This window comes from Drosophila teissieri, chromosome 2L, assembly GCF_016746235.2.
Source record: "Drosophila teissieri strain GT53w chromosome 2L, Prin_Dtei_1.1, whole genome shotgun sequence".
In the NCBI taxonomy this organism is placed as follows: Eukaryota; Metazoa; Arthropoda; class Insecta; order Diptera; family Drosophilidae; genus Drosophila; species Drosophila teissieri.
Window position 1 is genome coordinate 20,222,770 of NC_053029.1, and position 12,051 is coordinate 20,234,820.

General features: G+C 46.9%; 6 protein-coding genes across 14 annotated transcripts; 4 read left to right on the forward strand and 2 right to left on the reverse strand.

Moving 5' to 3' along the window:
- Nucleotides 1–42: 42 nt before the first annotated feature.
- On the reverse strand, nt 43–2,572 carry LOC122626119 (protein lifeguard 1). 8 transcript variants are annotated; one of them, XM_043806259.1, is made up of 5 exons: nt 2,016–2,115; nt 817–1,046; nt 449–765; nt 221–383; nt 43–171 (listed from the first exon to the last, which is right to left on the reverse strand). In XM_043806259.1, exons 1-5 carry the CDS (start codon nt 2,065–2,067, stop codon nt 160–162), a joined length of 774 nt encoding a protein of 257 aa, XP_043662194.1. In that variant the 5' UTR covers nt 2,068–2,115; the 3' UTR covers nt 43–159. The 8 variants fall into 8 exon arrangements, with proteins under 8 accessions (XP_043662194.1, XP_043662189.1, XP_043662195.1 ...); XM_043806260.1 differs by having other exon boundaries at nt 52–159; XM_043806254.1 differs by having other exon boundaries at nt 221–765.
- LOC122626125 lies at nt 2,109–2,819 on the forward strand. The gene has a single exon (XM_043806269.1). The coding sequence runs from the start codon at nt 2,459–2,461 to the stop codon at nt 2,762–2,764; it is 306 nt and encodes a 101-aa protein (XP_043662204.1). The 5' UTR covers nt 2,109–2,458; the 3' UTR covers nt 2,765–2,819.
- Nucleotides 2,820–2,930: 111 nt separating this feature from the next.
- LOC122626109 (mitochondrial-processing peptidase subunit alpha) lies at nt 2,931–5,158 on the forward strand. The gene is made up of 6 exons (XM_043806235.1): nt 2,931–3,126; nt 3,211–3,589; nt 3,651–4,067; nt 4,124–4,264; nt 4,314–4,818; nt 4,877–5,158. Exons 1-6 carry the CDS (start codon nt 3,071–3,073, stop codon nt 5,047–5,049), a joined length of 1,671 nt encoding a protein of 556 aa, XP_043662170.1. The 5' UTR covers nt 2,931–3,070; the 3' UTR covers nt 5,050–5,158.
- Nucleotides 5,159–5,289: 131 nt separating this feature from the next.
- Nucleotides 5,290–9,651, reverse strand: LOC122626102 (ribonuclease 3). The gene is made up of 3 exons (XM_043806229.1): nt 7,984–9,651; nt 5,602–7,926; nt 5,290–5,538 (listed from the first exon to the last, which is right to left on the reverse strand). The coding sequence occupies exons 1-3, from the start codon at nt 9,506–9,508 to the stop codon at nt 5,402–5,404; spliced, it is 3,987 nt and encodes a 1,328-aa protein (XP_043662164.1). The 5' UTR covers nt 9,509–9,651; the 3' UTR covers nt 5,290–5,401.
- On the forward strand, nt 9,552–10,972 carry LOC122626118 (ribonuclease H1). 2 transcript variants are annotated; one of them, XM_043806250.1, is made up of 5 exons: nt 9,573–10,014; nt 10,076–10,123; nt 10,176–10,411; nt 10,469–10,739; nt 10,800–10,972. In XM_043806250.1, the coding sequence occupies exons 1-5, from the start codon at nt 9,673–9,675 to the stop codon at nt 10,893–10,895; spliced, it is 993 nt and encodes a 330-aa protein (XP_043662185.1). In that variant the 5' UTR covers nt 9,573–9,672; the 3' UTR covers nt 10,896–10,972. The 2 variants fall into 2 exon arrangements, with proteins under 2 accessions (XP_043662186.1, XP_043662185.1); XM_043806251.1 differs by lacking the exon at nt 10,800–10,972 and having other exon boundaries at nt 9,552–10,014; nt 10,477–10,642.
- A 14-nt stretch (nt 10,973–10,986) lies between these two features.
- On the forward strand, nt 10,987–12,051 carry LOC122626120. Its single transcript, XM_043806261.1, has 4 exons — nt 10,987–11,169; nt 11,231–11,363; nt 11,420–11,568; nt 11,631–12,051. Exons 1-4 carry the CDS (start codon nt 11,039–11,041, stop codon nt 12,037–12,039), a joined length of 822 nt encoding a protein of 273 aa, XP_043662196.1. The 5' UTR covers nt 10,987–11,038; the 3' UTR covers nt 12,040–12,051.

Here is a 12,051-nt window from a genome sequence, read left to right on the forward strand (position 1 = left end):
TAATCTGACTCCGTCAGTTGTTAATATCAGATAAAACTTTGGTTTGTAAACGGCACTTTTTGACATTATTTGTAAAGCTGAATGTGGTTAAGTCTGCAAAAGCTTTACGAGAAGAAAGGCATACGTTGTTTTCAGGGGCTGTGACTAGGATTAGTTCTACTAATTAAATTTCTGTAAAATTCGAAGGATATAAATGAATATGCGAACCACATCGACATACAGAGTGAGAGCTGCAAACACATATTCCTCGGGATCCAACTGTTCCGAACGATTGCCGCCCACTATCGACTGCATATCGCAGATTAAAAAAAAACAGCCAATAAAAGTGCATAGGCAAGTTATTGGCAAGCTGTCTACGAAGTCGGGCATCCAAAAACCACACACTGATAGGACGAGGAGGATTATCACAAAGGTTAATATGACCCCTCCCGCAGCTGTGTAATCGTACTTGGTTTGCACGGCGTAGATGCAAAGAGCGATGACAAGGACTGTGGTAATAGCCACTGCCGAGATTACAACGTTGGAATCCATTAAGCTCGATGCGGTTCCCAGGAGCAGCGACATGGTGAAGGTATAAAGAGCCAGGCAAATCAGATTGACGGGATGCTTTCGCCGCACGTTCTCCACACAAACGATTGTGGTTAGAACCATTATGTTAACGATCATGGCGACCAAAACTAAGAGGAAATTATCCTGCATGAAGTCCTTGGTGGGTTGGTGGTAAGCAAATATTGCTATCACAACCAATGTGAATAGTAATTGAACCTGCAAGAACCACATATTTATAAAATGTTCCACTAAATAGATCTAGCTCACCAAAAGGATTCCAAAAACCTTTCGGACGAATCCCATGCGTATAGTGGGATCCTCGAATACATTGCTTTTAATGATCAGATCTTGGGTAATAATCCCATTTTCGATCAAGTGTTTGCCATCTTTTGGAGCGGAATTCGTGGCTTGGGACTCGTTTTCCGTAGGAGGGGCTGGCAATGAAATTGGTGGGTAAGGTTCAGAGTTTCCAGGTAAAGGGAGAAAATTAAACAACGCTGAAATCAAAACATACGAATAAAAAAAACAATTTTGAACTTTAATATGTATAATCGTGACATGACTATAAGTTATCGCTTAAAATTAAACTTGCGCAACGTATGTAGATGAATTGAAGTTGTAGATACAATCAACGTGAGCCTATTGAAGGGAATACATCTTACAAATCAATAATGCACGCTTACTTGAGTAAATTAATATTTTAAACTGCCTTGAAATACTATAGAATGTCTTGTAATAAAAGAGTACAAAAATGCAAAGCAAGAATATTATAAAATATTTTAAAAGAATTTTTACTGTGGGCCGGGAATATAATAACCAATAAGTGCGCTATAGTCGAGTACCCCAACCATTGTTATAAGACAGTCAATTGAATTGCGGCGGTCGGAATTCGAATATGACAGCAGCAAAGAGACTGAAGTGCACACAGGCTCCAACTAGCGACTGTTGTATAATTTCTTATTACTTTTTAGAGTGTAGAAGAAATAGAATAATTATATTAAAATCTTGGCCTTTACGTTTCATTTTTGGCATATCGGTAGGAAAGTTGTGTAAATTTTTAATATTTAAAAATATTTTTTAAAATATTTTATAATTGCTACAAATCAAAGGTGCAGACATTCGTCTACAGCACAAGCAATTAGCAAGTTTTTAAATCAATTGAAAAATTATACATATATTTTGTAAGTTAATTAAAGCTCACTTAACACTTTGAATGTAACTGAATTCAATGAAAGAGTCCCAGCTTGAAGCTGAGACATGAAATGCATTTAATTCTTACATAAATGAGTTATCAGTTCAACTGAGACAATTTTATGTTCTAACACATACGCATAAAGAATAAAAGGGTCTTATAGCTAGATACATATTGAAGTCCCTTTTTCATTATGAAAATTTAGCTGGGTAGCCCTTTTACACAGAAAAAACACTTTCATTTTCCAATTCTATTATTAACTTCAAGAACTTACCGTACAGTGAGACCTTATCTGGGAATCCTGTTTCTTCTTTAGGTAAATCCATGGCCCTCACGACTGGACTTTTTCTAAGGATAACTGGCAATCTTAGGAGCTCAATTAGAGAACTAATAAGAAAAATAAATAGTGTATGTATCCGTATCTCAAACTAAAGGATAAGCGTGAGGAATGGAAACTGAGATGCCGGTTTTATTTCGGGTCAGCGGTGCCAGAGTTTTCGCGAATGGCGCGAAAGAGCGGCTGAATTTTGCATGTGGTGACTTAAACAACTGTCTTCATGCGTACATATGTAGGTGCAATATGTGTATATTCACCATCGTTTGGTCAATATCACTTCAGTTCATAGATGACACCGGGCGCACGAAGTCGGACTTAAACGGGTTCAGTCAGCCAAAAGTAAAAGTTACCTGCCCGCGTGTCAGAGCAATTGTGAGATAATGAACGTAATTACGCTATTGCTGAAGACTTTGGTTGTGCTCGGATTTGGCGTGCTTTTGGGACCAGGAAGGGTGGCTGCTTACGATCCCAATGATCCCAAGATAGCCGAGTGCTGCCTGCCTCCAGATGGGATGTTCGAGGCTTTTTACCCCCGCGAGGTGGAGGGAATCCCCAATAGCGCCTCGCGACCCGCACACGGGCATGGCAGCTTCTTCAAGCACCGGAACCCAGCGCTGGTGGACACCAAGAACGCGGCGGCCTATGGCTATAGGTTCGATGGCAAGAGACGTTTCAACTTCGATTAGTTCCGGCCACAAATCTGTAATCTGTAATATTCGCAAATAAAGTCCCTTACTGTAAACGTTAAAAAACGATATATTTTTTCAACGGTAAATCGAAGCGCCAGAAAGTTGGCAACCCTGCCATGCGTGCGTCCCTAAATTTCCGTGTGACTGACACTTATGTCAAGAGCAGAAGAAGAAGAAGTCGTCAATTTTTTACTTCGAAATTTATTCGTTTAAAAGCGTAAAAAAAAATGTGTTTCTGAATCAAATTCAAATATAATTCACATAATTCTGTAAATACCGTTACCAAAGCCAAATCACCAACACATGATGAACGGGCGTAGCATTGGCATGCTGAAAAAGCTCAGGCACACCTGGCGCACGTAAGAATCTCACGGGATGGTGAAAAGTGGGCTGTTATGGAGCCGGCAAATCTAATAAGGGCCCTTTACTCAAACACAATGCAGGTTTCCACGACGCATGGCCACCAAAGTGACCAGTCTGGGCGGTGACGAGGTGGGCAGTGGCACCGGAATAGGCCAGATCACCGGCGGCGTGCGTACGAGTGATGGGCCACAGAAGGTGAACACGCCTTCCAAGGAAATTGTCACCCACCTGCCGCCCCTTACCGACCCACTGCCCAACCTGCCAGAGGCCGTTTATGCAGCTCCATTGGCGGAGAGCGCCATCACGAAAGTAACAACGTTGCCAAACGGCCTGCGGATAGCTTCGGAACCGCGGTACGGGCAGTTCTGCACTGTAGGCCTGGTTATCGACTCCGGCCCGCGCTACGAAGTAGCGTACCCTAGCGGCGTGTCGCACTTTCTCGAAAAGCTAGCCTTTAATGTGAGTCAAGTTACGCTTATGTAATGTAGGATCTCGGCTAACTCGGCTACCCATTCCAAAGTCCACAGTCAATTTTCCCAACAAGGACGCCATTCTCAAGGAGCTGGAGAAGAACGGTGGCATTTGCGACTGCCAGAGCTCTCGGGACACGCTCATTTATGCCGCCAGCATCGACAGTCGCGCCATTGATTCCGTAACGCGTCTGCTGGCGGACGTCACATTGCGACCCACACTTAGCGACCAGGAGGTGAGTCTGGCCAGGCGTGCCGTCAACTTTGAGCTGGAGACTTTGGGCATGCGGCCGGAGCAGGAGCCTATACTGATGGACATGATTCACGCAGCAGCGTTCAGGGACAATACCTTGGGCCTGCCCAAGCTATGTCCACTTGAGAACCTGGACCACATAGACCGCAAGGTGCTGATGAACTATCTTAAATACCATCATTCTCCTACGCGCATGGTCATCGCTGGTGTAGGCGTAAGTCTGCAAAATCCCTATTAAATATACATTTTAGTTAAAGAATATCCTTACAGGTGGATCACGATGAGCTGGTTAACCATGTGCAAAGATACTTTGTGGAGGACAAAGCCATCTGGGAGACGGAAGCCCTAGAGAACTCGGGACCCAAGCAAGTAGATTCGTCTATTGCACAATACACTGGCGGATTAGTAAAGGTGGGTGCAATAATACTTTGATTAACTCTTTAACATCAATTGCCCATAGGAACAATGCGAAATCCCAATCTATGCAGCCGCTGGGTTACCAGAGCTGGCCCACGTGGTTCTTGGATTTGAGGGCTGTTCCCACCAGGACAAGGACTTCGTTCCCCTGTGCGTTCTGAATATAATGATGGGCGGTGGTGGATCCTTCTCCGCAGGCGGACCTGGCAAGGGAATGTACTCGCGCCTGTATACCAAGGTGCTAAACCGCTACCACTGGATGTACAGCGCCACCGCCTACAATCACGCTTACGCCGACTCTGGACTCTTCTGTGTTCACGGTAGCGCACCGCCACAGCACATGAACGACATGGTCGAGGTGTTGACTCGAGAGATGATGGGCATGGTCGCAGAGCCAGGTCGTGAAGAGCTTATGCGCTCAAAGATTCAGCTTCAGTCTATGCTGCTGATGAATCTTGAGTCGAGACCAGTTGTGTTCGAAGACGTGGGTCGTCAAGTGTTGGTAACGGGGCAGCGCAAACGACCGCAGCATTTTATCCAGGAAATTGGTAAAAGCATCTATGACTTAATTAATTCATTTCAATTAACTCGGCATTTTTTTTGTAGAAAGTGTAACTGCCGCCGACATCCAACGCGTTGCCCAACGTCTCCTGAGCTCCCCGCCTTCTGTGGCCGCGCGCGGTGACATCCACAATCTTCCTGAGATGAGCCACATTACCAACGCGGTCAGTGGTTCTGGACGTTCCGGACTGGGACGTCGGCTTTCCTTGTTCAAATAACGCTGGGTGTGAGACCGCCACCATCGGATATCATTTTGCTTTTTTCACAATATTGTACTAAGGGCAACCGTGTTAAGTTTAAATTGGCTAAATATTTACCAAAATTCGACTCGCGTATTTTATTTGTAGCTTTAATTATGTTTTTGATTAGAAAAAAACGTCAGATACAAAGTAAGTTAAATAGCCTGGTAGGAAAGGGGAGAATTTTTGGTAAGTAATATATTTGAACCATCAAAAAAATTGAATGTTCAATATGAGCGATTTATTAAGATAACCCATAAAATTTTTGCCCCGACCCCACAATATTCTTACTAAATTTGGGACCCTACTTCTGTAGCATCCACGAAGCTGTTCATCCCAATGAAGTTGGTGAAGATACCGAGGAACTCTTCTTTAATCGCCGTTTGCACTTTGGAGAAGAGGTTGAGCCATCGCTATCACTGGTGGTGGTGCTGCTGCTACTACCACTTCTGTTACTTTTTAAGGGCCCTAGACACGAAAAAGGATACATATAGAGCTTTGTATCACTGCACACTGAATTTATTAACTTACCTGATGGGCTCTTGGGAGCGGTGCTTTCAAACTCTTCATCTTCCGGCAACTCGTCGCTGGAAATATTCTCGTGCATGCGATATTGCTTAGGAAGATGGCTCTCATCCTGAAGCGGAGCCGCATACTTAGGCCGTTTGATCTTTTCCTCTTGTTGCTGCCGATCACTGTCGTTGTCCAACTCGTTGCCCGTTTGTTTCTTTATGCTCTTGGCGATCACGCGCTTTTGGTGATCCAGCTGGGGAAACAGGTCCCTCGAATTCTCTAGCGCCTGCTTAGCAGCATTCATCTCCGCCTGTTGAATTGAGGAGCCACTTGAAGTGGCCAGCCGCTTTGAGCGGAAATAAACGGCCACCTTGTATACCCGCGTATTGGTTGGACCACTGGCTTCCACCACCTTGTAGTAGGGGATATCCGGCTCGCCGCCATCCATTGTGCGAAGGGTGAGGCAGCACTGCTGCAGCTTCGACTTAGGATCGTTCCAGTCCTGATTCATGATAAACAACTGAAGTCGCGGGAACAAACATACGTGGCAAAACTGCTCACAGTACAGGAGACCCTTGTCCACGTACAGGGCGCCGAGGAATGCCTCTAGCAGATCGGCACGATCTTTGGTCTTCAAATCAGCCTTTGGATTTGCATACACGGCATATTTGGGCATTCCCAAATCATCGCAGACCACCGCCTGTGTGCGGTTATTGACCAATGAGGAACGTAGCAAGGACAAGTGGCCCTCGTGGTGTTCAGGGAAGTGACGATACAGGTACTCCGAGCAAATAAGCTGCAGTACCGTGTCGCCCAAGAACTCTAATCGCTGATTGGACCCAAGGGTCAAATGGGTGAATCCAATGGAACGATCGGTAAACGCGCGAGCCAACAGTCGAATATGTTTGAATTTGATTCCAATAGAGTCCTCGAATTTGGTTAACTCCTTAAGCACCCGGTAGGAATCAATACAGCTGCGATCCCCAAGTGGCTCTTGTTCCTGTAACGGGTGCTCCGGCAGATTCTTCCAGATACTCAGCAGTTTATCGTCCTGCCGAAATAGAGCATCCGTAAACACCTCATCTGCCACCTTGATTCCACCATCCAACAGAAGAGCACCCATTAGGGCTTCAAAACAGTTGGCCATGGCGTGGCGCAGTTCCAACTCGTGGCACAGATCGGATCCGTGTGCGTACAACATAAACTCTTCCAGTTGTAGCTTTTTGGCCAACAGAGCCAAATGCTGGTTTTGGACAATAGCCGCTCGATAAGTAGCCAAACCACCCTCCTCCAGTTCGGGGAACATAAAAAACAGATGAATTGAGCTAAGGAATTCTACCACAGCGTCACCGAGGAACTCCAGTCTCTCGTTGTGGGTTATGTTCGAAACAGTTTCATGATCCTTGCCAAATCGGGACATAATGCTCACTAAGGTGTTGATTCCCCGCTTGCGTGTGTTCATGTAATGGATCTTGCGATCTCCGTACTCCGGCTGTCGAATTCCGCAGTTCGTCAGTGAGTTGCGGGCATGATCGGGATTGGTACCGTAGTTCTCCTTGTAGGATGGATGAGTCAGCGCCAATTGGAGCAGATACCGATTTTTAAAACGGTATCCAATACTCTCCTCTAGCAGGTCCAGTGACTTGTGAAATCGAAGGTGACCTGTTAGGACAGGAATCAACATGGCATGCTGCACAACATCGCACATAATGCCAGTGCGATAAAAGCCCTCTGAGCTGATCGCCACCGTTATATTACGTTTCATGCGCCCCTGAGTTCGCATCTCCTGAAGGCGTTGCTCCTTCTCCTCTAGCTTGCGTTTATCTTTGAAAGAGGGCTTCGACATGTTGGCCATCAGATGACGGAACTTAACGTACTCTCGCCACGCCTTTTGATACTCCGGATTTCCCGCGTAGCTTAGCTGCGGCGGACGAATGCCGAAGTGTACGATCGCGGGGTGGGAAATTCCAGTCTCGCGATCTACGCACTCGGGCAAATCGGAGTTATTCCTGTCCAGTTGGTCAACACGCAGCGAACACGGCTTATAACCCGGCTTTGTGACCAGCATTCCCTTTATGAAGTCCACGTAGTTTTGCCACTCGCTCTGACTAATCTGGTTAAGATGCAGAAGCTGCTGCCGTTCTACTAGCTGTGCGGAATTATCCAGCAAGTAGCGGAGTACCTCGACCATGGCCAAAACCTCCTTTCCATTATCGGGGAGGTCGCGGACGAAACGCGGAAAGAAGTGAAAAGCTGGACAGGATTCATCGACGCTTCCGGACGCTAAGTTGGGCATTAGATTGAAGTCCACCAGCTCCAGCAGTTCATGAAACAGGTACTTGACTGAATTTGAGATGAGATGTAAATAATGCCTTTACAGTAAATCTCAGTTTTACTTACAAAAAAGGTCTAGCTCATGGATAGTGAAGTTCTCTGGCATCTTCTCTTCCTCGTACTCAATGGTGTACTCGATGTTGAAGCGGATCACCTTGCAGACGGGAAGATCAGTGAGGCGCACATGCGAAAGAAGTGAGAAGCCCTCGAATAGAAACTCGTGCTCATCATGCTTGATAATAGTGGGTGTCTTTGTCAGGAAGTTAGTGGGCGGTGAGATGCTGATCCTGTAGTGGAACAGCTTGCCAGCATTGTTGCTGTTAGGATCGCACACCTTGTAGCCAGTCTCGCCAGGATATATGCCGTGCCGTATGCCAATACGTCGAGACTTGGCTGAGCACCGGCAGAGAGGACCGTCGTTCATCTCACCGGCGTCGTTGTGCCAGAGATCCGCGTGCACACGCTGCGGATGTTGCACCTTGCGGGAAAGCTCCTCCATGCAGCAGTCCTGTTCGATCTTAAAAGCGTCTTCGTCGGAGTCGTCATCGGAGGAGGAGGACGAGGAGCAGGCCTCCGACTTGTGCTTGTGCTTGCAAACTCGCCGACGAGCCTTTCTTGGAGGCGGCACGTAAGCGGGTAGCTTTTCGCGCACGCGTTCCGCTCTTTGCAGTAGCTCCTCTTCGAACAGGCTGCACAGCTTTTGCAGCCGCGCCCGACCTCTAACCTCGTTTTCACTTTTGGTGCGCTCGTAGTAGAGCTCCGCTGGCGAAGATCGCACCCAGGATTCGACAGGGGCATCCGCCTCGCTGAGGGCGTTCATCTTTTTCACATAGTCCTCTGGTTTTTCGCAGAAATTAGAACACCACTGTCTCAACAGACGGTCCCTTTCGGTCTCTACCTTCGGTTTGAGTCTAGATTTCTCTAAGGGTTCACTTCTCTCCCTATCGTGATAGCTGCGTGGGGAATAATCCTCACTAGCTGGGTTCCTGGCAGAACCATAGTAGACGTGTTGCGACCCCTTTGGCGGCCTGTGGGCATATTGTCCGTGTCTTGGCTCGTGGGTATATCGGGCCTCCTGAATATGACGGTGTTCCTGGTCATGTCTCTGTTCATACCGCCTTCCCGAGCTATAGCCGGGATAATGGTGGTAGCCTTGACTGGAGCTGTGGGAATTATACCTCTGCCTTTCGGATGGAGGTCGGTAGTTGGACGCGTAGGAAGGATAGCGGTCTGGGTATTTATAGCTTTCATATGGGAAGGATGATCCGGATGTCGGGTACTGGTATTGGTAAGGGGACTCCTGGCCACCATACTTCTGTGCTGGTTCGTTATAAGCATATCCCTCGTAGCCGTACGCTGCTGGTTGCTGGTACGGATCATAGCCGGGGCTGAAGCTGGCATAGGGAGCTGGTGTCTCCGGATAGACGTAATCCAAAGGTTTTGAGCTGTGAGAATGTGATTCATTTGACGAATAATTGTGAGAGGAAACACCTACTCCCGGCGGAGATAGATCTTCTTCTGGCGGAGGTGGAGGCGGTGGAGGAGGAGGAGGAGGCTGGACTGGAGGCGGCGGCAAGGGCGGCTGGTACATGGCGGTGTTTTAGAAGAACCTCCGGCAAAATCGACAATTGTAATTTTTTCCACCCACACTTTTCACAGCGATTCGATTGATCTGGCAACTCGCCGGGTTTGTTTACACTCGTACATCCGGCAAGGCCGTGCCACATATGTTTCGATAGACGACGCAACAAAATTATGTTCCTCCCGCGGTATTTTTGCTCGAACCTCCAACGCTGCACGATGGCCTTTTACGCTGTAGCCAGAGGGCGGAGGACTGGAGTCTACGACTCGTGGGCAGAGTGCGAGGAGCAGGTCAAGGGTTTTAATAACGCCAAATACAAGAAGTTTAAAACGCGGCAGGAAGCAGATCAGTTCGTAAATGGCTGTAAGTCGTATGCACCGCAGGATGTGGCCGTGCCGCTGGGCAAGAGACAGGCAGCACTGGCCAGTTGGAAGAACAGTTCCAAAGTGATTGGGAACCCCAAGTACACAGAGGAGTGGCCCGAAGAGGATCAAGACTTAGCAGAGGATGATCTGGTAAGCTTGGATATACATACATACATATGTGCAACTCATGAATCCTGACTTCTCCTTTCAGAATGCTGCCATGAACGAGGTGGAGGGAGATCCTAATAGTATCAATTTAGTACGAGACGAAAGTACATTCTCTAGAGAGAGTTAAACATATCTTTTTTTAGGTAGACATTCTAAATCGCAAGCGAAAGGCCACGGATAGCAGCTATAAGCGGAACAAGATCCCACGACATGTCTCCCAGGTCTCAGAAGCCAAAGGACTCAAACAAGTGGGTGCCTTCCAGTTTGAAATCGATGCCGAAGGCTATGTGATTGTGTATACAGATGGCTCCTGCATAGGCAATGGACAACCCGGCGCCTGTGCCGGCTATGGAGTTTATTTTGGCAAAAATCATCAGCTGTAAGTGGTAACTAAAAATATTACTAACTGTACTTATAAGCTTTTAATTCTTTGAAGAAACGCAGGCAAGCCCGTGGAAGGACGCGTTACAAATAATGTTGGTGAAATACAAGCGGCCATTCATGCCATAAAAACAGCCATTGATTTGGGAATACAGAAGCTGTGCGTCAGGACAGACTCCCAGTTTTTGATCAACTCCATAACCCTGTGGGTTGAGGGTTGGAAAAAAAGGGGTTGGAAGCTAAAGAACAATCAGCCTGTTAAAAACGTTGTGGACTTTAAGGAACTAGATAAACTGCTTCAGAACAACAACATTACCGTGAAATGGGTGCGTAACTTAATTAAAAAAAAGTTCTTGATTATACCTGTCTTATGTTTTTATCCTCAGAACTACGTGGAGGCCCATAAGGGCATAGAGGGCAATGAAATGGCAGACAAATTGGCGCGCCAAGGATCCGCCATGTATAAGGATAGAAATGGGTAATAAGCATTTTTAAATTTACCGCCTTTGTAGTATGTAATTGATTTGGCAACGCTAAAATAAATTGAAGTTACTCGACAGCCCTGGCCCAAATGTTTTTATTTACAATTTACTTGAGTCGCGTTTAAGTAAAGTCAGTTTAAAAAATGCATTCCAAGAAAAATAAAAAGTGTTTATTGCTTACCTTGGTTTTGTGGTCACTGGGAGGGGCGGGCCTATGTTATGTAGTCGAACCACCGATTGTTCACGTAGAAATGGACAAAGCCGGCATGCACAGGTTTTTCTAATGGAGATCGGTCTATGGACTACCTAAATTAAAGTGATAATTGTTTATGCAGGACCCTTAACTACCGTATACGATTCGACATTCCGCTGGTAGGCAAGGACTGTGAGTATGCGCTGCTGCAAGATTTCCCCGCATCCGTTTATATAAGCACAGACGAACTGGATGACCTGCAGCGTTTGAAAAGGGTGCGTTTGTTTCGGAATTAAGTTACAACGATTACTATGCAGGTTTTCCTTTCCAGTTGAATGCCATCTACCCCAAGTTCGTCAACATTGAAGTGGCCACGGAACGGGCGCAGCCCTTCTCGGTTTTACTGCTCGGTACACCAAAGATAACGGAATCGCTGGCTCTGCCCGTGCATTTTCGCTACCATGCCCCCAGTGATAAGCGGTGTGGTGATCTTGAATTCCAAATTGCATTCGTCCCCTAGACTAATCAAATAATCCTAACAGATCGGTGGCCACGGTGGCCATACCCTTACCCGAGCTCTATCTTAACTGCCCGATGGCTGATAGTGCGCTCATCGAAAACGAGTTGATTGCCCGGCCCGATAAGCTTTACTGCCTGAATGCGCCGGAAAGCCGTTTTGACGAGAACCACGTCAAGGATGGCCAGCCAACGACCATGGATAATCTGGAGCGTTGCAACTGGCGGCGGGTGCACGTGGACTGCCAGCTGAAGATGCCGCTGCGTGCCGAGATTCCGGTAGGCCAGGCTAACGCCTACGGTCCGGTTCTGTGCGGCACCATCCTGCTAGGTTGGTCTTTGGCCCTATGGACAATCATACACTCGATGACCAATACGCGACGCATTAATCAGCGCCTCAACGAGCAGCGACTTCTGCAGCAAAAAGTCAAGTAACAGGCGACGAAG

What these genes read in the sequence shown, in the direction of transcription:
- LOC122626119 (XM_043806253.1), bottom strand. Translation starts at nt 2,067, where the DNA reads ATGGATTTACCTAAAGAAGAAACAGGATTCCCAGATAAGGTCTCACTG. An exon ending in AGATAAGGTCTCACTGTACG is followed by an intron (nt 1,047 to 2,015) that starts GTAAGTTCTTGA and finishes TTTTGATTTCAG; the next exon opens with CGTTGTTTAATTTTCTCCCT. An exon ending in AGGTTTTTGGAATCCTTTTG is followed by an intron (nt 766 to 816) that starts GTGAGCTAGATC and finishes TGGTTCTTGCAG; the next exon opens with GTTCAATTACTATTCACATT.
- LOC122626125 (XM_043806269.1), top strand. Translation starts at nt 2,459, where the DNA reads ATGAACGTAATTACGCTATTGCTGAAGACTTTGGTTGTGCTCGGATTT.
- LOC122626109 (XM_043806235.1), top strand. Translation starts at nt 3,071, where the DNA reads ATGATGAACGGGCGTAGCATTGGCATGCTGAAAAAGCTCAGGCACACC. An exon ending in TGGTCATCGCTGGTGTAGGC is followed by an intron (nt 4,068 to 4,123) that starts GTAAGTCTGCAA and finishes ATATCCTTACAG; the next exon opens with GTGGATCACGATGAGCTGGT. An exon ending in ACACTGGCGGATTAGTAAAG is followed by an intron (nt 4,265 to 4,313) that starts GTGGGTGCAATA and finishes AATTGCCCATAG; the next exon opens with GAACAATGCGAAATCCCAAT.
- LOC122626102 (XM_043806229.1), bottom strand. Translation starts at nt 9,508, where the DNA reads ATGTACCAGCCGCCCTTGCCGCCGCCTCCAGTCCAGCCTCCTCCTCCT. An exon ending in CCATGAGCTAGACCTTTTTT is followed by an intron (nt 7,927 to 7,983) that starts GTAAGTAAAACT and finishes TCTCAAATTCAG; the next exon opens with TCAAGTACCTGTTTCATGAA. An exon ending in CGCTCCCAAGAGCCCATCAG is followed by an intron (nt 5,539 to 5,601) that starts GTAAGTTAATAA and finishes TTTCGTGTCTAG; the next exon opens with GGCCCTTAAAAAGTAACAGA.
- LOC122626118 (XM_043806250.1), top strand. Translation starts at nt 9,673, where the DNA reads ATGTTCCTCCCGCGGTATTTTTGCTCGAACCTCCAACGCTGCACGATG. An exon ending in ACTTAGCAGAGGATGATCTG is followed by an intron (nt 10,015 to 10,075) that starts GTAAGCTTGGAT and finishes TTCTCCTTTCAG; the next exon opens with AATGCTGCCATGAACGAGGT. An exon ending in ACAACATTACCGTGAAATGG is followed by an intron (nt 10,740 to 10,799) that starts GTGCGTAACTTA and finishes TTTTATCCTCAG; the next exon opens with AACTACGTGGAGGCCCATAA.
- LOC122626120 (XM_043806261.1), top strand. Translation starts at nt 11,039, where the DNA reads ATGCATTCCAAGAAAAATAAAAAGTGTTTATTGCTTACCTTGGTTTTG. An exon ending in GACAAAGCCGGCATGCACAG is followed by an intron (nt 11,170 to 11,230) that starts GTTTTTCTAATG and finishes TTGTTTATGCAG; the next exon opens with GACCCTTAACTACCGTATAC. An exon ending in CATGCCCCCAGTGATAAGCG is followed by an intron (nt 11,569 to 11,630) that starts GTGTGGTGATCT and finishes TAATCCTAACAG; the next exon opens with ATCGGTGGCCACGGTGGCCA.